General features: G+C 35.1%; 3 protein-coding genes across 3 annotated transcripts; 2 read left to right on the top strand and 1 right to left on the bottom strand.

Annotated features, from left to right (window-relative positions):
• The first annotated feature begins 8,468 nt into the window (after window positions 1-8,468).
• On the top strand, window positions 8,469-9,419 carry OR51F2 (olfactory receptor family 51 subfamily F member 2). The gene has a single exon (XM_039847798.1). It carries the CDS (start codon window positions 8,469-8,471, stop codon window positions 9,417-9,419), a length of 951 nt encoding a protein of 316 aa, XP_039703732.1.
• A 3,914-nt stretch (window positions 9,420-13,333) lies between these two features.
• LOC120590166 (olfactory receptor 51A7-like) lies at window positions 13,334-14,275 on the top strand. Its single transcript, XM_039847797.1, has one exon. It carries the CDS (start codon window positions 13,334-13,336, stop codon window positions 14,273-14,275), a length of 942 nt encoding a protein of 313 aa, XP_039703731.1.
• A 5,152-nt stretch (window positions 14,276-19,427) lies between these two features.
• OR51S1 (olfactory receptor family 51 subfamily S member 1) lies at window positions 19,428-20,549 on the bottom strand. Its single transcript, XM_039847812.1, has one exon. It carries the CDS (start codon window positions 20,397-20,399, stop codon window positions 19,428-19,430), a length of 972 nt encoding a protein of 323 aa, XP_039703746.1. The 5' UTR covers window positions 20,400-20,549.
• Between the last annotated feature and the right edge of the window lie 3,129 nt (window positions 20,550-23,678).

The raw sequence follows: 23,678 nt of genomic DNA, 5'->3' as shown, positions 1-23,678 counted from the left end.
AGATTCTGTGTTGAATAATGTTTATTTAGTCATATTTCAATAAAAATTTATTTGCTTTAAAGTTCAAACAACTGAAACACAAATATGCAATATTTAATCATAGCTCCAAGGCCTTATGTATATTTATATAGCTTATCCAGGGAAATAAGCTATAGGTGACAATTTGGGAATGGGAAAATAGAAGGAGAGATGTGTAAGGGCATTTCTCACCTGCATAGCAGTAAATAAAATCTAAAGTTAATGGAGAAGCCTGAGACCCTGCCCTACCCGACTTGCTCACCCAAGTTAGTCCCAGGCCTGTTTTGGCTCATGTTGTGGAATTTCCTAAAAATCTCTTGAAGATACAAAACCCAAACAAGTAGCATCTAGCCTCAGTATGCCCTATACTTCTTGCCGAACAGCCTTAAGCCCCACATTGGCAGCAGACAATTTCAGTTCACAGCTTAGCCTTTCCCAGGCACCTCCAAGCTCAGCATGGGTGGTGGCCATGTGATGATTGCTTTGTGGCTCATTCCAAGTGGTACCAGGCAGGGTATAGCTGCAGCTGAACTTGGTTGAAGGCAGGGCTCCTTATAAGAGGCTCCAGAATGAATATACCTAGTGGCAAGCTTCAGACCACACCAAAGCACCACCTGGCCACCTCTGTGAAATACACACCCAAAGGGCAGCCTCAGCAGGCATCAGAGCCCTGCTAAAGCAAATTCTACTCCTCAGATTCACCCCTGCACAATAGTGCCTCTACTGTAGTCACGGCCAATCCTCACAACCAATCAACCTGAGTCAGTCTCTCCCATTAATGTGCAAACAGCAAACAAGACTCAACTACAATAAACAACCCACACAAAGGACATACCTGCAGCATATGGCTCAGGTGTCCAGGGAGACTGCATCAATGGGCCCTACAAGACACTTGCTACATAAGGCCACTCTACTAAGACCAGGAGACATAGTAGGTCTACCTAATACATAGAAACAAACACAGGGAGGCAGCAAAAATGGGGAGACATATCCCAAATGAAAGAACAGAATAAAACCCCAGTAAAAGAACTAAGTGAAATGGAGATGGGCAATCTAATAGATGAAGAGTTCAGAATACTTGTTATAAGGATGCTCAATGATCTCAGTGAGAACTTCAACAATGAGCTAGAAAACATAAAAACAGAGGTAGAAAACATAAAGAAGAGCCAGTCAGAAATGAAGAATACAATAACTGAAATAAAGAATACATTAGAGGAAATCGACGGCAGATTAGATGAAGCAGATGATCAAATCAATGATTTAGAGGATGAGGTAGCAGAAAACACCCAATCAGAACAGCAACAAGAAAAATGAATATAAAAAATGAGGATAGTTTGAGAGGCCTCTGGAATAACATCAAGTGTACCAACATTCGCGTCATTGAGGTAATGGAGAAAAAAGAGAGCAAGAAAACAAAAACTCATTTGAAGAAATAATGACAGAAAACTTTTTTAATCTGTGAAAGGAAATAGACATACAAGCTCAGGAAGCACAGAAAGTCCCAAAGAAGATGAACCCAAAGAGGCCTACATCAAGACACATCATAATCAAAATGCCAAAGCTGAAACACAAAGAGAGAATCTTGAAAGCAGCAAGAGAAACGCAGTTAGTTACCTACAAAGGAGCTCCCATGAGACTGTCAGCTGAGTTCTCAACAGAAACTTTATAGGCCAGAAGGCATTGGCACAAAATATTCAAAGTGATAAAAAGCAAGGACCTCTAACCTAGATTATTCTACTTAGCAAAACTATCATTTAGAATCACAGAACAGGAAAACACTAAAAGAGTTCATTATTACCAAACAAATATTATAAGAAATGTTAAAGGGACAAGAAGAAGAAGAAAAAGGAGGAAGAGGAGGAGGAGAAGGAGGAGGAGGAGGAGGAGGAGGAAGGAGGAAGGAGGAGGAGGGAGGAGGGGAGGAGGGGAGGAGGAGGAGAAAAGAAAAGAAGAAGAAGAAGAAGAAGAAGAAGAAGAAGAAGAAGAAAAATAAGAAATATGATTAATAAATGGCAATAACTACATATCTATTAACAATTACTTTAAATGTAAATGAATTAAATGCTCCAATCAAAAGACATAGGGTGGCTGAATGAATAAGAAAATAAGACCCTTACATATGCAGACTATAAGGGACTTGCTTCAGATTGAAAGACACATACATACAGACTGAAAGTAAAGGGATGGAAAAAGATATTTCATGAAAATGGAAAAACAAAAAAGCTGAAGTAACAATACTTATATCAGACAAAATAGACTTTAAAACAAAGCCTATAAGAGACAAAGAAGGGCCCAGTATTTCCACTACAGGGTATTTATCCTAAAACCCCAAATCGCTGGTTAAAAAGACATATGCATCCATATGTTCATTGCAGCCAGATTATTTACAATAGCAAAAATATGAAGGCAACCTGGGTGTCCATCAATGGATGAATAAATAAAGAGCTGGTACATATTTACAATCGAATATTACTCAGCCATAAAAAAGAAATCTTGTCATCTGCAACAATATGGATAGACTTAGAGAGTATTGTGTTGAATGAAGCAGTCAGACAGTGAAAAACAAATGTCATATGATTTCACTTATATATGGAATCTAGATAACAGGATAAATGAACAAAATAGAAAGAAGCTTTTAGGATTTTGATGGTCACCGAATGGGGGAGGTATTGGGAGAAAAAGTGAAGGTAAGGAGGGGATTAAGAGGTACAAATTGGTAGTTACAAAATAGTCACAGGGCTATAGAACATAGCATGGGGAATATAGTCAGCAGTATTGTAATAACTGTGTATGGTGTTACATGGGTACTTGATTTATTGGGGTGGTCACTTCAAAAATTATACAAATGTCTAATCACTAGTTGTACACCCAAAACTGATATATTGTATGTCAACCGTAATTGAAAAATAAAAAAATAAAAATTTTAAAAATAAAGTTAATGGTGAAAAAAAATGTTTATATTCATTAAAATATTATAAAGACAATAAAATAATTAAAAGGGAGATGGTAAATGTACTATTTAGACCTGTTTTGGTCTGGTGTGGTGAACCTCTTGAGAAATTCTACTCATACTTAGGATCACACTTCTCATATAATTACATTATCTCCGAGCCCCAAGGGTCCCTTGGCAGCAGGGCGGGGTTAATGCTGGTCTCCTTACAGAAGACCATGTCCAAGAGCCACCCACATACATACTTGGCTGAGCAGTGAGTGGAAAGGGCAGCTTTTCTTTTGTCGGGAGCCAGGTAGGATGCTAGGGCCAAGAACAGCCCATCAAGAAGAGGGACCTTCGAGAGCTAGCCTGGAGGGAAGGGATAGAGCAGATGGTAGGATGGAAGTGAGGTGTCGGGGAGGCAGGTACTTAGAAGTACAGGACTGTAAATCAGAGGTAGAAGAGTAGAGATATTGAGAAGAGGGGTTCAGAGTGACAGGCCGAGGCTAAAGGTTGTGGGAATTGAAAGATCAGCCAGGAGTTTGAAAATATTTCTTTTCAAGGGAAAAAGTCAGTTAAGACAAGCAAATGGAGTTAGTTGTTGTGATTCTGTGTGGCTTAAATTTGACATTTATTATATATTTTATTCTTTTTTTCTTCAGCTTTTAAATTTGGTGGATTTCTACATTCTTATTTGCTAGAAAATTTGAGTTCTTTCACTTGGCATCAGCTCCAACTTTTTACAGGATTCTTGTAATCTGAGCTTTCTAATAGCTATTTTAGTAGGAGCCATTTATATTTAAAAAGAAGGACTTCAAATACGTGTTGTCATTGATCATCACAGAAACAACGAAATAATCAGACTCGAGGTATTATTAATGTCCAAGGTGTACAAATGAGAAATCTTAGAAGGGAATGGATTACCAAGGTCTTACCTCCTGTCAATATAGGAGCAAGGACTTCTATCATCATCTTTAGTATTCTACTGGACCAGAATAATATATCCTAATGTCCATCATTTTCTTTATGACCAAAACTTCTGGACACAGAAATCTATTTAATGTTATTGTTTCTTGTTCCCAACTCCCTTACCATCTATCAAACCACAGACTGCCACCAAACAAAAACCAATACACAACCTAAAGCAAATGCAGCAGCATTCTTTGATCTTAGCCTTCTAATGCATGTATGGCATGCTGTACTTCTTATTTTGTTTACATATATCTTTTGCAATAAGTAAGTATTTAAGTTTGATGTGGTGTTCTGTATCAATATTTTACTTAATGGCTTTAATTTCATCTTATTTAAGAAGGCATTCTCTAAGAGTTATAAGTGCATTTTCTCTCATACTAATACCAGTTTAAGAGTTTTGTTTTGCCTTGAAATTCTTAATCCAGATGCAGGGATGTGGAAAATAGGGATCATTTTATATTTTTTATAAATTGTTAGCCAATTGACCAAACATTTATCACATATCAGTTCTTTTTTTCTAGTGATCTAAGATACCATTATCATCATATTCTTTATCCTCATTTATACATTTTTTTTTTTTTTTGGAAACACGATTCTTTTCTGGGATATATTTTTAAAATTTTTGACTATTAGATTTTGCTAATTATAATAACTATACTACATTTTAACATATCAAAGGATATCATCTCTCTGTTTTTTCAATATTATATTGAATATATTTGCACATTTATAATACCTAATACATTTAGGATCCATCCATCACTATCCATTAAAAACTCTTATATGTTATTGATTGATAATGTTTTGAATTTATGAGAGCGTTAATGGGAAAATTCACATTTTTTCTCTATTGAATATTCCTATCTTCAAAAAAGGAAAGGACTTTCTTTATATTCTGCAGTAAATTTTTACAGACCTCCTCTATCCTCATCAAACACAAACTTTTGTTACACTCATGCATTTTGTAAGTTAGTGGCTACTGTAAATAAATCCTTATTTTTATTAAGTTTCCTCAGTGGTTAATTTTTGTGAATATGAATAGCTTTATCACTTTGTGATATTGATCTTCTATCTGGTCTCTTTGGTAAACACTATTTTAAGTCTTTGCAGTTTATTCTTTTAGATTTTTTTCAGGTAAAAAATCAAAATAAAGACATTTTTATGTTCTTTAAAAGGTTAGCACTATGTTTTTTATTAAATTTTCTTTTTTCATTTACTGAAACTGTCCCAAAAAATGTTGAATAATAATTAGGATACTAATTATCCTTATCTTGTCACTGATTTTAATACAAGTGCTTTTAATAGGTCACCGGTAAATATGTTTGTTCCAAACTTCTAGAAGATACCTTTCATTTGGGAACTTATTTTCTTCCTCAATATTAAGAATTTGCCATCGAATTTTCTGATTTTTTTTATCTCTTGATAAAATCATGTCTCCCTTTCTTAGTTTGTTAGCATAGTCAAATCATCAGTAGATTTCTTAAGCTAAATATTTTTTTTATTTATAAAACAAAGTACAATATTCTTTAAGAGCACATTTGCATCTGATTTGCTAAAATGTTATTTATAATATTTACATATGTCATCCTAAGTAATTAGATGAATCACTTTTCATCTTTTTATTTTCTCTAGAAGAGGATTTGTCAGCCTCAGCCCTATTGACATTTTGTATTGGATAATTCTTCGATGTCTTATGAATTGTAGAATATAAGCATCCCTGGTGTCTACCCACTAGATGCCAGTAGCACATCCTCCCCAGTTGTGACAACCAAAACTCTCCAGGCATTGCTTTTGGGTGGAGGACGAAACTCCCTCTTTTCTGCTCTTCTAGAATTTGTAAAAGATAAAAATACTCTACTTTTTTTTTTTTTAAAAGTTTGGTTGTTGGTGGAGTCATTGCCATGTTTTCTCTGCTGGATGTGATTTCTTAGGTGTTTGGTGATCAGTATTTTCCTTTAAAATTATCCATTTTACATCAGTTGCCAAATACAGTATTATATTTATACATCTATTTTAAATTTAAAGTTTTATTTTTCTATCTATTCTTTTGTTTTCTTTTAATTTCTCATGCAGTTAATCATACTTTATCTAAAGTTTTCTTGACTACTCTTGAAGAAAGTTCATATATTTTCTTTTTAAATAATCAACTTTGGTTTTATTATTAACCATTATGCTTTTTATTTTTGTTAATTGCTTCTTTTGACATTATTTAAATATTTTCTTAGCATATTACATCAAAAATGAAAAAATAATATTTTACATCCTTGTTTACTAATAAATGTATATTTTTCAGGCTACACATAGCATTCTAATGTCTTGCCCTACAGGTTCTGATATGTGGTTTTCTCATTTTTGTTCAGTTCAAAGAATTGTTTTCTTATTTATATTTTTGCTGGCAGAGAAGATGTTTAATAAATGGATGTTGTTATTGCTTTGGAGCTCTTATTATTTTATATTTATAATAAATTATTATTATTTGTAGGTTAATTTTATAGTACAAATTATATGGTATGAAAATCTGAAAGAAGTTATTTTGTATTTTAATAAAGAAGAGGTAAAAGAAGAAAGAGAAATATTAGAGACTGAATAGAAAAGACTTGGTAATTAATTGTAACAGGTGACAGAAAGATAAAAGAGTACAAGATAACTTTTAGAGTTCTAATTTGCATAACCGATTCATTTTTATGAAAATTATAAGTTTTAGATAGAATTTTAGGGGTAACAATAATTATAGGGAAAAACAATCAATTTGGTTTAGAACACACTGAGTTTAATTTATCCATGAGAAATCCACATGGCAATGTCCCTAAGGAAGTTCTGTCTTCAGGAATGTGGAAACCAGAGATGGCTTTCAGATATTTATTTGAATTTTGTATTTAAATAGGTGAAAGATAAAACTGCAAAAATGGGTGACATTAGTTAATTTATTATTTAAATGTCTTGAGAATGGGCAAAAGGCAGACCTTGAAGAATTCCATATTTAAGGTTCTTGGGGTGGAGAGACAAGCCAGTGAAAGAAACTCATGAATGGTGGAAGAATAATAATAGAGACTGGTGACATATAATACACAGGGATTGAAAATTTCCAGAAAGCACATTAGCATAATCGATAAATGAGTCACGAAAATAAGTCAACTGAATTTGGCAGTTCTGTTTTGGTGTTGTTTTCCATAGTTAGGTATAACCTTGACACCTGATTTCTTGGACCCTTTGCACACATCAACTATTAATGAGATTCCTTTCCTGAGAAGCATAAGAGCTTCTTATTTGCATAATTCCTATGGAATTTACATCTGAAATTTAGGACTCTACTTCAAGATGCCACATTGACCACAATGTGTCTCTGAAAGCACACATCTGAAAAATGTTTGTCAGGGATGTTCATCAGACTAGTATAGAGATTCCTCCTATGTGTCCTCAGCCTTATTGAATGAAGGCATTGAGGACATATATACAGCTTCAACTCCAGCTCTTCTACTGCTTAACTACATAATTTGGGGAAAATTAATCATTTTAAACATGATTTTTTTTCTGTATGTATATTAGGGATAACAATTTTTTGTACTTCTTTGGACGGTTATGATTCTTCCTCCCTTCTTCACTTTCTTCCCTCTCTCCCCTCAATTTTTCTTTCTTTTCCTTCCTTCCTTCCTTCCTTATTTCCTTCCTTCCTTCCTTCCCTTATTTCTTCCTTCCTTCCATCCTTATTTCCTTCCTTCCTTCCATCCTTATTTCCTTCCTTCCTTCCTTCCTTCCTTCCTTCCTTCCTTATTTCCTTCCTTCCTTCTTTCTTTCCTTTTTTTCTTTCTTCAATCATTGTTATATATGTGGTTTTTTCAACAATTAGGCAGGGATTTATAAAGATAACCTTGGGAGATTGTCTAATTGTTGAGTATTAGTTTTCTCATATGCAAAACACATATACTACTACCTACCTTCTAGAGTTAGTGTATGGATAAAATTATATAATGCATCTAAGTGTCAATAACAAAGGGAACTCTCACAAAATGGGAGCTACACTCATTTTTTTTAGGGTAGTTCTTTAGACTACCCTTTATCATATGTATAAACATGTGTCTTAGAGACATCTTTGGCATTCTTCTGGACATATCCCAGGAAAACCTAATAATACCTACATTTCAAATGAGACTTGATATTTTTGGTGCTTTAGTCAAGGATCAATAATTTATTATCTAAAACTACTGGAAGCCAGATTTCTCATATTGTTTAGGTATTCTACTGGGAACTTTTATATTTAAGAATGATTTAATTGCAATGTTTGTTGCCACCAAAATAAGTACAGACCTAAGAAAATTTGATATGAAATAATTCCGGGAATCTTCTCTTCTTAACAACTAAGAAATACTGAGAGGCGATAAGATTGTAGCTTCAGAAAACTCAGAAAATATTAAAGTTCTTGGAGAATCAGCAATAGTAATTCAGTGAATCTCAGGGTGCAAGAAAGATGTTCTAAGTGATAAGCTATATGTTCATTATGTGTTATGTTCAATTATTCAAATATCACTGTCTTCTCAGTCCCCTCATTATGTTGGTCCTCAATAATACCAATGCTCAGCCTCTGATGTTCCTCTTGATGGGTATCCCAGGACTGAGAGCAGCCCAGGTGTGGATCTCCATTCCTTTTTGTCTCCTGTATGTCATCGCCCTGTCTGGGAACAGCCTGATCCTGTTTGTGGTCCTCTATGAGCAGAGTTTCCATGAGCCCATGTATTATTTCCTCTCTATGCTGTCAGCCACAGACCTGAGCTTGTCCCTGTGTACACTTTCCACCACTCTTGCTGTGTTCTGGTTCGAAACCCAAGAGATCAACCTAAATGCTTGCATTGCTCAGATGTTCTTTCTCCATGCATTTACTCTCATGGAATCTGGAGTTTTGCTGGCCATGGCCTTTGATCGTTTTGTGGCCATCTGCAATCCACTAAGATACACCACCATCCTCACCAATGCCAGGATTGCCCATATTGGAGTGAGTATGTTGATAAGGAATGTGGCTGTCATGTTGCCAGTTGTGCTCTTGGTCAAGAGGCTGTCCTTCTGCGGTTCTATGGTCCTTTCACATTCTTACTGCTACCACGTTGATCTTATTCAACTCTCATGCACAGACAACAGAATCAACAGCATCCTTGGCCTGTTTGCACTCTTTTCCACGACAGGATTTGACTGTCCTTGCATCTTGCTTTCCTATGTCCTGATCATCCGATCTGTCCTCAACATTGCTTCCTCAGAGGGGCAGCAGAAAGCCTTCAATACTTGCATATCCCACATCAGTGCTGTTGCCATCTTCTACATCCCTCTTATCACCTTGTCTCTTGTCCATCGCTATGGACATTCAGCACCTCCATTTGTCCACACCATCATGGCCAATGCCTTCCTGCTCATCCCTCCTATGGTCAACCCTATCATCTACAGTGTGAAGACTAAGCAGATTCGAAAGGTTATTGTCAAGATCTTAACTCAGAAGCATCTCCAAATCTAACCATTAGTTATCTCAGAGTAGAGATAAAGCCATTTATGAATGAGCGCTTTGGTAGAATGGGGTAGTTGTCCCCAAAGTGCTGAGATATGTCTCCAACTGTTCAAACTAGGCAACTTATTGGTCATATAATATTTGCTTAGTTCATTTCCTTCTCTGTAAGTCCATATTAATACCACCTAAGTTATAATTTTGTGAGATAATGCATTTAAACAACTATTAATATTTGCATGTAAACAACTATTAATATTTGCACTAGGACACCTCAATAAAATATTCATTAATTATGATTCTAAAAGTCCAGATTTATTGTAGAAAAAATTATTAATAAGTCAGTTGTTCTTTTCTGAATGATATACTAAAAGCACTTCAATTAATTAGATTTTTTTTCTTAAAACTCTTGATTTTCAGCATTCTTCAAATACAGCCATCCTATAGGGTGAATCCTAAAATACACATTAATATAATTCAACATTGGATCTTACGTAAGTTAAGTTATTTTGTCTTTTGTTATGTGTAGGGGAATATTCAATGTAAAAACACAATGCAATATCAAGTGGTGAGAATCAGTTACTGCTATTATTAGCTGAACGTTAAAAGTTAAGATAAGCTTTGTTCAGAATTTCATTGATCATGTTGGCTCAATAATCTTATACTTTAACCCAAAAAGAACACGATGACATGTTTGGTTGCCCATTTGTTATCTCATTGTCAGTGAGAGATTATATGCTATATCAATTTTTTTGGAATGTGAAAAATCAAAATTGATAGTTTATAGATCTCTTTTCTACAGTGTTCTGCCTGACCTAATTTGTTGACTGCAGCCTCACTTCCAGCACATCCCCTATTGTATTAACCTGAAAACAGAGTCATAATTGTTGGCTTATCATGTTGATTCATTTATCTGTTCTTATTTTGTTATAGGCCTAAGTTGTTTTGCTAGATTTTATTTTCTACTCCCTGTCTGAAAAATATATGTCTTTCTACAAAATGCCACTAGAATTATACTTTTTATTTATTTCCAATCTTTAAAGTTGAGGGCTGAATAAAAATGGATATCCTTTTCTTAACCCGAGAGTCCAAGATACCTGGAATGCTTGTGATCCTGGGCTTTACTTTCTGTTCTGTGAGATTAAATGCCTTCAGTGGTCAATAAATGTGAAAAGACTGGATGTAAAACAATGAAGAAAGAAGACCTCTATGATAAGTTTGAGAGCTTGTGACCCATCTAAATCTATTGACATTAAAAATAAAATTAGACGTTGTGATGACCAAACAGAACATATCTCTAGTCAGAATTGCATATGTCTGTAATAGTCTTAGATCGAGTCTACTATGGCTTAATCTTGGAGGCACAGCTGGATATAGGCTGCTTTATCAATGTCTGAGACTGGATCTCTCCAAAGCCTGTGCCTGATGTGGGAACAGGGTAACAAGAATTAAATCTGTGACTGTGAGTCAGAGCTTGCTCTCTGCATTTTCTTAAGAGAGCCTCTTATTGACAGACAATGGTGAAGTAAGTGGAATCATTGTTGCCAGGGGATGAGGTGTTTGTTAATTCTCAGGAGAATATGCCTGTACTAGAGAGGAGAATGAGAGTATAAAGGAGGATACGGATTCCCAACAAGGTGCTGGAACAGAGAAGCTGCAGAACCTGAACAATCTGAAACTTCTCCACTCTTGCTCCAGACAAAGGCAACCAAGAGCCTGGTAGGTGTCCTAGAGACTCAAACTGAATTTCTCTAAGATGATTTTATGTTTCCCAACAAAAACATTGCAATTTGTAAAGATCAATTCTATGCCTAAAAAGGCTTCATGAGTTGTCCAGCCTAAGGTATCAAGCTACATTGATAGTTGAAAAGATCAGGGTCCATATGTGGGATGTTGTACATATTTGTATATGCATGATGAATATAGTTGAAAAAAAAAACAATGTTGTCAACAGTAAATAATTTCTTTAGTTAGCTGAGTTAGGTTGGAAGCTTGTCAAGAAAGGCTTCAGACATGGAATCTTGGAAATGATCCATTTTAAGGGGACCCATTGAACAAGAACAGACATTATGTTATTATTTTTCTCCCTCTGTCTGAATCCCACTTCTCTGACAAGAGTACACTGTCAGCTGCATGATTGGGGCTTTTATGGTCTCGAACTGCTAAAAGGAGAGTTATCCGAGGTATCAGTGAAACTGGTATGGATGTGAACAAGATTTAGTCAAAATACCAGCGATAACCTGAATTGATGACCAATATAACTGGTAGACACAGAGAAACCAAGAACAATGGGAAAAAATTCAAGAGCAGGGAGACAAAGGCAAGGGCTGTGATCATTCTGAATAGAGCCAGTTGCATGGAAATTACGTGAGTGCTTTAAGCACCTACAAATGACAACTGGTGTGTGCTGCACGTCAAGAGAACATTAACCACAGTTGAAAGGCTGAGACAACATGGATACTCAGTACTATGAGTAGAAAATATGTTCTCCTCATCCAGCTTCACCATTATCCTTCTCCATATGACACACCCATACATACCACTAAAATTCTCCATCACTCCGATCTTGAGTTTATTTGAGGCAAAGGTCATTAAATTTTGGCAGCAGAGATAAAACACCCTTAGCCCTGTTATTTCTTCTATCTGGATGCAACCTCTTCTTTCTTTACCATTGCCCAGAAATGCTCATAAACTTCCCATGAAAAGAGAAATGCTAGTGCCTGGCCATTGCCTACTCAACACTTACTGTGGTCTTCTAACTGGTTGTTCACCTGGGACATGATAGCTGGTGTTAGGAGTCTTTCCACTATGCTCCCACCACTGCACACTGCCCTGTCTCAGGCTATTGTCAAGTTCAGGAAAATGATATTCAGTACTGGAGATCTCTCTGAGTTTTTGTTTCTGGAAGTGGTGCTGTTTAAGACAATTAGGAGGGGAGAGAAGAATTGAAAGAATGTAGAAAAATATAGAGAATAACACCTGTGTTTTCATAATTCTGACGGACAAATTGAAACATTTACATATTTGCTGTATCTAGTATTGTTTTTGTTAATTAAAAAATAAAATATTACTCTTAAATTTGAAGTTCTTTTTTTGACCCATACTCCATTCCCACCATACTTGTTGTACCGTGTGTGTGTGTGTGTGTGTGTGTGTGTGTGTGCGTGTGTGTGTATGTATGTATAAACACATGCTTGTATGCATAATTTTCTTTCCAGGAGTCAACAAACCTTTTCTGTAAATGGTAAGAAAGCAAATATTTTAGATTTTTCAGGCCATAAATTGTTGCTGTCACATATGCTTTTCCTTCTTTTTTTAAAAATATGATTAAAAAACATTTTTAAAAACCCCGCAGATTGTACAAAAACAGGCCATGGGCTGAATTTGGCTCTGCATCATAGTTTGCCAACCTCTAAAGTAGATAAATTTTATATTTTCACACTCATGTACCATGTACAATAATGTAAGATTAAGCTTCCTTTAACTCCTGCTACTATAGCATCTGTGGTTTGTCTGAATACATGACTGTGGACCACAAGCAGGATGTTAGAGCTTTTCCAGGTTGTCATATATTCTGACTTAGTTTACTTGATGAATTAAGCTTACAAAGTGGTAGTTTTAAAAAATTTATTAAAACACCTTATTACTTCTAGGTTATAGAGTTTAGAAATAAATCAAGAAATAAAGATGGACTTGAAGAATATAAAGGTCTTATATGAATATAATAAAAAATTGTTTAAATCAACTTTATATTTTTCTTTATATAGAAAAAGTTATATTACATTATTTCTTGACACTAAGCATGATCTATATTTAATTCAACTGACAACTGAACTTAGCTGTGGTCAGGAAATACAACTAAAAAAAGTTTTTTGTTATTGATGTTACTATGTACCAGGAGCATGTAGACAAGAGATCCATTTACGATGTTTCCTCTCAACACCTCAGAAGTTGAAATCTCCACATTCCTGTTGATTGGAATCCCAGGGCTTGAGCATATGTACATTTGGATCTCCATCCCTATCTGCCTCATGTACTTCCTGGCCATCCTGGGCAACTGCACCATCTTATTTGTCATCAAGACAGAGCCTTCCCTGCAGGAGCCCATGTACTATTTCCTCTCCATGCTGGCCCTATCTGACCTGGGTCTTTCTTTCTCTTCTCTTCCCACCATGTTGAGGATCTTCTTATTCAATACTGTGGGGATTTCTGCTGATGCATGCTTTGCCCAGGAGTTTTTCATACATGGATTCACAGATATGGAGTCCTCGGTGCTCTTGATCATGTCTTTTGATCGCTTTGTAGCCATTCGCAATCCCCTGAGATACAGTTCCATCCTCACTAGCTCCAGAGTTTTGCAAATTGGGCTGTCATTTGCTGTTAAAAGCATTCTCCTAGTTCTTCCCCTTCCTTTCACTTTAAAGAGACTCAGATACTGTAATAAATGCCTGTTATCACATTCCTACTGCCTCCACCAAGATGTTATGAAACTGGCCTGCTCTGACAATAGGGTTAACTTTTACTATGGCCTATTTGTTGCTCTCTGCATGATGTCAGACAGTGTGTTCATTGCTATTTCCTATGTGTTCATCCTGAAGACTGTTTTAGGTATTGCATCCCATGGGGAGAGGCTTAAAGCTCTTAACACCTGTGTGTCCCACATCTGTGCTGTGCTCATCTTCTATGTGCCCATCATCACCTTAGCTACTATGCATCGCTTTGCCAAGCATAAATCCCCTTTGGCTATGATTCTCATAGCTGATGCATTCTTGCTGGTACCACCCTTGATGAATCCCATTGTGTATTGTGTAAAAACTAGGCAGATTAGAGTGAAGGTTCTGGGAAAACTGGGTCTGAAGTCTAAATGATGGGGCAAAGGTGAAAGTTCCCTTTTTCTCAACAGAAAATTGTCTTAGGAGAAGGACAATATATCTTCCAAATAGGAGATATTTCTATTGACTATATTTAATTTAACTGACAACTGAACTTAGCTGTGGTCAGTAAATACACCTAAGAGAATTTTTATTTCATAGTTTCTGAGTTAAATCAATTAGTTACATAGTTAATTAACCAATCCTTATCCGGAATCTAATACACCACAGCTTTTGTGCTTTTAAGAAAGAAGAGGCTTGCATTTCATGAAGTAGGTAGGGGTCCTGCTCTTTGGGGGACTGGTGATGTCCATCTCAGGTATAAGAATGAAAAGTGAAGATTTAGAGAAGCTTCTAAGGAGGTGTTAGGAAGAGTGGCCCTGAACTGTGACTGGGAAAACTCTGCAAGGTTCTGGAACCAATTAACATCTTTATATTTGCCTCCCCTTACTTGATTCCTCATTGCGATTCATATTAAGCCCTTTACAATGTATCTAAGTTTGTCTAAGTATATTTTCTTCCTTGCTACTCGAAGTGTGGTACATTGATCAGCAGTATCACCTGGGAAGTAATTAGAATTGCAGAAGCTCTGTCAGCCTATTCAGTCGGAATCTGCATTTTAACAAGATCCTAGATAATTGGTGTGTATATTAATATTTGAAAAATACTTTACTGGGGCAATGTAAAAGGAAAACCAAGAGAGTGTGTTTTTCGCTGAAGGCAACTTTTGGGAAAATTGTAGGAGGAAATTGTAGCTGAGGATTGGCATTTTCAGCATTTTTGGTAAAGGTAGGAGGCTGGGTCCTTGGAACACAGTGCATGGAGACCCATGGACATCTGAAACATCATATATCTCTCTCTCACTGATTATTTTGTGAATTCCATAAGGAAAGTGCTTTGAATCATTCAATTTTAAAAGCCTCCTCACAATAAAGTAACTTATCCAGAGTTTGTGCTTGGTAGATGTATATCAACTTGAACTAAAAGAATGATCTAAAGAAAAAGTATCACATCTGGTAACATAGTTGGCATAACAGAGTGTAACACATATTAGAGAACAAATAATAATTCTGGAAGTTCCTGTGAAAAGAGAAAACAGATCGTAGCTACCATCTATCAAATACCTCATATGTTCACACACTGTGATAAAGGGACTTGATTCACGCAGTACTCATTACACCTAGTTTACAAACATGGAAACAATGGACACCAAATCACACAGGAAGTACTAGACTGAGAATTCAAACTCAGGTCTGAGGGACTCTGTTCACATTGTTCTACTCTCAGTAAATACATGGAAAGCTAGAGGTGGGGGTACCAGGAAGGAAGAAAAGGTAGACTTAGGGAAAGCAAGGTTTCTCAGAGACGTCAATGCTGTTGCCTCTAGATCAAGCTGTTCCTCTGTTGAATCTTTTCTGTTATTTTTTAATTAAAATTATTAAGGTGACATTGGTTAATAAAATCAAATGTTTCAAGTGTACAATTCAATAATACGTTATATGTATATTGCATTGTGTGTTCACGACCCAAAGTTAAATTTCCTTCCACCACCAAATATTTGATCCTGAGAGAAGAAAGGAGGAGAAGGTAGTAGGGGTTAAGGGGAGTCTCTGTTCAATTTTAAAAGAATATTTTATAGTAGGGGCTTTGGATTAGGCCAATCTGAAAATAAAGATTGTCTCTCTAATTTTATAGACCTGAGGCATTCTAAAATGATCAGCCTCAGTATTATCACTTGTGAAATAGACTAATAGCTAATTAGTTTAATGAGAGAATATATAATATACCTTTCAGAGAAACTTGATATAATAGGAGGATATAACTAATCCTGAGTTCCTGGAATGTATACTGACATATCATTGTGTGTTTTTGTTTTGACACTAAGCGAATTCAATTTGCTATTTTTCATTTAAAATGCATTCTTCTATAATCACATGAGAACAAGGATGTTTCAATATCAGAAAATTTTTCAACGCATTAAAGCAGATAATTATGAATATATTAGTGGATGCTGAAAAAGCATTTGTCAGGATTCATTATGTATTTTTATTAAAAAATTAAAATGAAATATAACTGAATTACATAAGTGTTATAAAATTTACCCAAAGATCTAGCAGCCAACCATTGTTCTAATAAGTGAAACACTACTGTACTTTCTATTAAAATGAGAAACAAGATTTGAATGTTCACTTTCACACTTAATCTTTCATAATGGGTTGGAAATTCTAGTGAATTAAATAAAATAACATGAGATAATTTGTATGACTATTCAGAAAATGTTATCAACCATCAATTTTTATTTATATATGTTGCATACAAATAAAATAAAATATTATAAAAACTACTATAATGCATATGATAATTTAGTAAGGTATATATGAATGCAAGATTAAAATGTTTTTATCTAGCAATATGTATGTGGAAATAGAAATGGGGAAATTTTATTTATAATAGCAACAAAATCATACATTTAAAATATGGAAATAAATTTAATTAAACTAATAATTTTATTAAAATGTAAAAAAGATATTAATAAATAAAACATTTATCATATATTATTGGATGTAAATTTTTTTATCACAATTGATTGTTTTACATTTAATCTATAAAAACATTGTAATTCTTAGAATTCCAAAGCTCATATTTGTTTTACAAGAGAGAAATCATTTTTAACAACATATTAACAAAATCACACTAGGAGACTACTCTAATAGGTCAGTGATATGTGATTACATACGTGATACATATATATCAAAATCCATAAGGGTATCTGTAAAGCAATGTACATACATATGTGTGTGTGTACATATATATATATATATATATATATATATATGTACACACACACACACACACACATATATACACACACACATACATTTAAAGACAACATACATATATAGTATTTTATTTCAATGAGAAAAGAGAATATATTTAATAGATTTTGCCACTAGTACATATTCATTTTGATTAATATAAGTTTGAACTTCTGACACAGAAATATTTAAAATTAAAACTATTGTAGCAATTTTAGAAGTAAAGCATGAGACTATATGTAGAACATAGATGAGTCAAAGATACTTTTTTAAGGCAATATATGAAACACCCAAATTATTAAAAAAATAAAGGTTGATTTGGTTACATAAAACTATATGTGCTTGAGATTTGATGGTTTGAATAAGGCTAAATATAAATACTATATTTGTAAAGGAATACAACTAGGATCTCTTGCAAATTTGTATTTAAAACATAAACAATACAATAGAAAAATGGATGAATGCTATTTGAAGAGGCTATTCATAGAGAAGGAAACAAAATAAACAATAGACATGTGAAAGATGCTTATTCTTACTATTAGGGAAATTCAACATAAAGTTAAATGTGATAATTCTCATTAATAAAATAGATGAAAATTTAAAAATAATGGTAACAGTGAATTATGGTGGATATGCAAGAAAAAGGCACACTCCTACATAGGGTAGAAATATAAATTGATATGATCTGTAGGGAAGGGGATCTACCAATACGCATTGAAATTAAAAATGTATAACCCTTCGAAACCAGCTGCTGATGACCTGGAGATCAGTCTTATATGCATTGTGTGTTCACCACCCAAACAAAACAAAAGCATAAGTACACATGGAGAGCTGCATAAGAATGCCTATTACAGCATTGTTTGGAGTGATATAAAACTGAAGACAACTTTAATATGTATTACTAGGAAATAGTTAAATTGATTGCAGTCTATCCATGCCATAAAATATTATATAGTCCTTAAATGAATTATATCCATACTTATTTACTTGGAAGGATTTCTACCATAAGAAAAACAAAACATGTAGAATGTTATGTGTTTATTAATAATTCTAAGATCATAAAGAGAAAATCATTAGGAAATTAACCATGTTTATAGAATAAAACTGCAATTATACTGTGCTATTACATTTTTGCTACATATAATCATAAATCTCAGTTGCCTACAAGTATAGAATTTATTGTAATGCTTACTGATCATCAGGTTGACAGAAGTCCTCTTGATTTAGGCTGTTTTGACTTGATGGCTCTCCTTTGGGTCTCTAGTCAGCTAGGACTGACTCTGGGCTATAGGTTTGGTTTAGGATTGCACCATGTGTCTCATTTTGGAGAGCAGGTAGAAGGGGCAGTACTTACCTGAGCTAAACACTATTCACAGCAAAAGAAGAAATCCCATTGCAAAAGTCACACTTAGGCTCTTGCTCTTATCACATCCACTAACATCTTATTGACCAAAGCAAATCATATGGATTGCATTGATCAGAGCAAGTCATGTGTCCAAGCTAAAAGTAAAAGTATAGCTTGCCTACTGTGACTCCCATGATGGGGGATGGGTATACAATACTACTACTAGGAATTAAGACCAACTATTTCATCTACCATGTGTAAAATTTCATTTATATAAAACTTTACATTTATTAGTGTTCACTAAAATGATAATTATGGTTACATTTGGATGATTTTACTTGTTTTATTTTTCCGAATTATTTGAAATTTTAATCATAAACATGCATATACATTAAAAAATTATACTAATATTTTGAAAACCAATTGAAGGGTGGAAACAAGTTTACTTTTCATCTCCTTTTTCCTGGACCGATTGGAGCTGTTTAACATACCTCTTGAAGTCAAGAGTCTAAATGAGATACTTACTTGTGTCCTCCTCATTCATTTAATCTCTATCAGTAAATCAGAATCTCTACTTTTTATGCAAGGACAGCACTAGTTAAAGGTCTTCAATTCAGTTGAGTAGAATTGTTCTTTCTTCTTTTCCTTTGCTGCATAGTTGTTTAACTTCTCCAACTTTGTAAGTTATTAGAATATAGATGTAATGTAGAAATTAACAAAAAACTAAAGAACGACAGACACATACTTGGATGATTGTGACAAGACCTAGATTCTGACCCTTTCAATGCCATTGATTGTAGTGTAAAAATGGGTAGACCACTGTCATTCTCTGGGGTTCATAAGCTTTCATCAGTATACACATGCACACATCTAGGAATAGGCATATTCGACCATGCGTATATGGTTCTGTGTACCTGAATGACATTTCACACATGGACAACTTTGTATCAGGTAGCCTTGAACTACCAAAGGTGAAAAGGAATCCTCCTCATTGAGCCACAACCCCCTTTCTGGGCAGCAACCTCTTGAGTATTCTTTCTCTGATCTCTTTCAGCTTGATACTGTAGAGAATAGGGTTTATCAATGGAGGAAGGAGGAAGTGAACATAAGAGAGAAGAGTATGGGCAGGCTGAGGGATTGGCACCCTAAGATGGTCAATGAGTGCCAGGAGGATCATGGGCATGTAGAAGAGGAGCACAGCAGAGAGATGGGCAGCACAGGTTTGGCCAGCCTTCCGGCGATTCTCACTGGATCCCAAACCTTGCAATACCCTACCAATTAGCCCATAGGAGAAGAAAATAACCAAAGGGTCTAATCCCATGGCTGACAGGACCACGAAGAGGCTGTAGACTGCACCCCATGCTCCTGGGCAGGCCAATCGGGCCATATCTGGATGCAAACAATAAGAATGTGTCAGGACCTGTGGGTGGCAGTAGGGCATGTGGGCCAGGAGGAACGGCAAGGGCAGATGGAGACCCAGACATCGAAAAGCAATGGCCAGGCCGATCTTGCTAATGACATCATTAGTGAGGAGTGTTGAGTAGTGAAGAGGGCGGCAGATGGCCAGTGCCCGATCTAAGGCCATGGCGAGCAAGACAGAGGACTCCATGATGGAAAAGACGTGGACAAAGAACATTTGTAGGAGGCAGGCTGAGGCAGGGACCTCATGGGCATCAGCAAGTGCAAGACCCAGCAGGGTGGGCATCAGGGCTGTGGCCAAGCCAACATCAGACACACTAAGCAGGAAGAGGAAGGAGTACATTGGGCAGTGCAGGGTGGGCTCCAGGGCAATGATCCAGAGGATAGTACTGTTGCCCAGAACAGAGAGAAGATAGACAGCGACGAGGGGTATCGTCCACCAGGAGGGTACAGCTGACAGGCCCGGCATGCCCACCAACAGGAAAGTGGGGGCCATTGAAGTGCTGCCATTGGGGGCTGCCTGCATGAGGAATGTTGACATAGTTCAGGATCCCACTTTGAACTCTGGAATCTGAAAATTGATTAGAAAGACTTACTTAATCTTATGACATATTTACGTGATGCTTTCTAAAAGCTTCTGCCTTTTCCCTCCCCTACTCTCCCCAGACCCACATACACATACAAGTTCCCTTCCCCCACATACATACATTCTAATATCTATACCATAGTCATCCCTTACCTTGGAGTTTTTCCTATAGCTGTCCTCAAAGCTGTTTCTTTAAATTGTTTTTCCATAATCATTTAACTCTGCTTTTCCATGTAACATTTCCTAACTTATTTCTCTTTCTTAATGCGGACACCTGGAAGAGGATTTATACTTCTGTAAGTACTTTTTCTGTGTCTCCAAATCTCAGGTCATATGAATTATGTGTTGCCTTAGCACACTCACATTTCAGTTCACGTTAATAGTCCTCATTAATGTCATCAATTAGCCCTTTATTACTAAATCGAGAAGCTCTCCTAAACTGATTTATTTCTCGATGAGATTTCACTATATGAATCCATTTTTTTCTTATTATTTATTTGCTTGTTTGTTTATTTATTTATTTACTATTATGTAATCCTTTGTTATGTTTCACAAAATAAGAGAACATACTAAACAACAACAACAACAAGAGTCTTGCTGGAATTTCAGTGATATTGAGTTGAGAAGAACTACTTTCCTTTTGATACAATGCTTGTTTGGTAAGACAAGGTGGAGTGGATGTGATGTTTTTTATTTTTTATTATTAAATTTATTGGGGTGACACTGATTCATAAAATCATGTAGCATTCAAGTGTACAATTCAATAATATATTATATGTATATTCCATTGTGTATTTTTCTTTTTAAGTCTACCTCTCATAATTTAACTTCATAGTGCACCTTCCTGTGCCCCATTCAATTTATACATTGGTATTTTTGAGAGATATTTATTTGGCTCTCTTCTTTTTCCTTAGTGGTCTTATCTGCTTTCATGACTTCAACTAAACTCCATAAATTGATGAATCATGAATAAATCCCCAGATTATTCTATACTCATCTCATCCTAGAAATCTCTATGTTGATGTCCCATGTTCGTTGTGGCATAATTCGCAATAGCCAAGATATGGAAACAACATAAATGACCATCAATGGATGAATGGATAAAGGAAGTATGGCATATACATACAATAAAAATGTTATCCAGCCTTTAAGATGAGGGAAATATGCCATATGGTACAACATGGATGGACCTGGAGGACACTATGTCATGTGAAATAAGCCTGTTAACAAAAAAGGTAGATATCATATGATTCTACTTATCTGAGGTATATAAATAGTCAAATTTTTAGGCAGAAGAATGGTGGTTGCTAGGGCCTGGGGGACAGGAGAAACAGGCAATTACTGTTCAGTGAGTACAAAGTTTCAATTATATAAGATGAATAAGTTCTAGAAATCTGTATAACGTTATGTTTATAGCTAAAAACTAAAACTTTGCTAGAAGATTAGAGCTTATGTTGAGTCTTCTTACAACGACAAAAAATTCACAGTAAAAAAAAAATATCATAGCAATTGCACCATTTACAAGGTTAAAAGATAAGAGAAAGAATGGGACAGAGTGTCCCATAACAGGACAATCTTTGGAACTGACATTACTGAAAAAAGTTTAAATTTAGAAAATTTAAAGAACCACAAATAAGTAAGAGATGGGCTATCTAATGTAAAATCTGGCAAAATATGAACAGTGATTTATACAGAATAAATATAAATGCTAAATAAATGTATGATAAAATTCATCTCAGTGGTTACTAAAAGAATATATATTTTTAAAAATAAAACATTTCTTCTCCATCATGTGAGATAAAATTATGTGCTTGAAAAGATATTAAAACACTATTTTTAATCAAAGCTCTCAGTATTATAAAATTGTGTAGCCCTTTTGAGAACAATTTGGTACATCTCATTCAAGTAAGAAATTTACTTGATTTGACAATTCTAGTTCTTGATATATCTAATATCTATTGCAGAGAAAGACTCTCATATGCATAAAGAGACATTAAATATTTTAGTTTGCAAGAGGAAAAAAGTAGAGTTCTTCAAAATTCTCATTAGGTCTGATAATTAATCGGAGAGATAATATGATGCATAATAGTCTCAACAGCTAAGAATGAAGATACATTGTTGAGTTAAAAAAAGATTCATAGCAATTCATTCATTGTGGTATCATATATGTTTTAAAAGTCTCCTAAAATATCTATCTCTCAGATATCTGTATTTGTACATAGTGTCTAAAAATAGTCCTGGAAGGATTTGCATTAAATTGATTTGTGCAAATTGAAGTAGTAATGGCTGAGGAGAAGGGATTAATATTGAATTGAGGATAGAACTCAACAATGACTTTGGCTTTAACTGTAAAACTTTATTATTTTTTTTTGAAAAGATATGTATTCATCAGTTATTCAGTAAGCGCCATTATTACACCTCAAATTTTTCTTCTGTATCGAATGTTTTTCCTTATTAACGGTGCTTTGGTTTTAGCTGAGGCTTTTGCATTATCTCAATTGGCTTCTCTGCTGCCAATCCTTCCTCCATACAGATCCCACAGTGTTGTTTCTAATTTGCAATCTGATAATGTGGCTGTGGTGTCTTGCTTTAAAACCATCCGATTTTCCACTGCTTTAAGGCTACGCCTTTTTTTGTCATAGAAATCCCTTCACCATCTGGCCCAAGACAATCTTTACTACTTAACCCATTTCTAGTCTATTTCTGCTTGCATCGTTAGCCTTCCGAAACTATTGTGATTCTTCAGTATGTATTATGGCTTTTTACACTTTTAAAAATATATATTTTGTAAGTGGAATTTCCTTTTTTTGCTTCTCTGTATCATCTTACCTCATATATATCTTGAAATTTCTATTAGGGCATTGTTCCTTTCTTCCCTGAACCCCTGCTAACGACTTCTTAAATAGGCCTTGGGTAGATTATTTACCCTCTCCTATCACACTATGGCACATTCTCTAATATAAACCCTGTCATTCTCAATTATTATGCCTTCCTCCTCAATGGACTACTACATTCTCAGGAGATGGTTTTTTATTGTAATCATTGTTGTGAATCCTCTTCCTGGTTTATATAAATGTTCAAATAAATGTGTTTCATAAATCTTTTACACTTCTATTTTGTGCTTTTGCAATTCTGTTTCTCTAAATTTTCTCCTGGATTTGATCCCTCTTTCTGAAATGCCCGCTTAATTTTATTATTTCATAATTATCACCTTTCTCGAAACCTCCTCATCCA

Source organism: Pteropus medius, unplaced genomic scaffold, assembly GCF_902729225.1.
Source record: "Pteropus medius unplaced genomic scaffold, Ma_sr-lr_union100, whole genome shotgun sequence".
NCBI lineage: Eukaryota > Metazoa > Chordata > Mammalia > Chiroptera > Pteropodidae > Pteropus > Pteropus medius.
Note: the sequence above shows the minus strand (reverse complement) of the source record. Positions and strands in the feature narration are given on the sequence as shown.

What these genes read in the sequence shown, in the direction of transcription:
- OR51S1 (XM_039847812.1), bottom strand. Translation starts at nt 20,399, where the DNA reads ATGTCAACATTCCTCATGCAGGCAGCCCCCAATGGCAGCACTTCAATG.
- LOC120590166 (XM_039847797.1), top strand. Translation starts at nt 13,334, where the DNA reads ATGTTTCCTCTCAACACCTCAGAAGTTGAAATCTCCACATTCCTGTTG.
- OR51F2 (XM_039847798.1), top strand. Translation starts at nt 8,469, where the DNA reads ATGTTGGTCCTCAATAATACCAATGCTCAGCCTCTGATGTTCCTCTTG.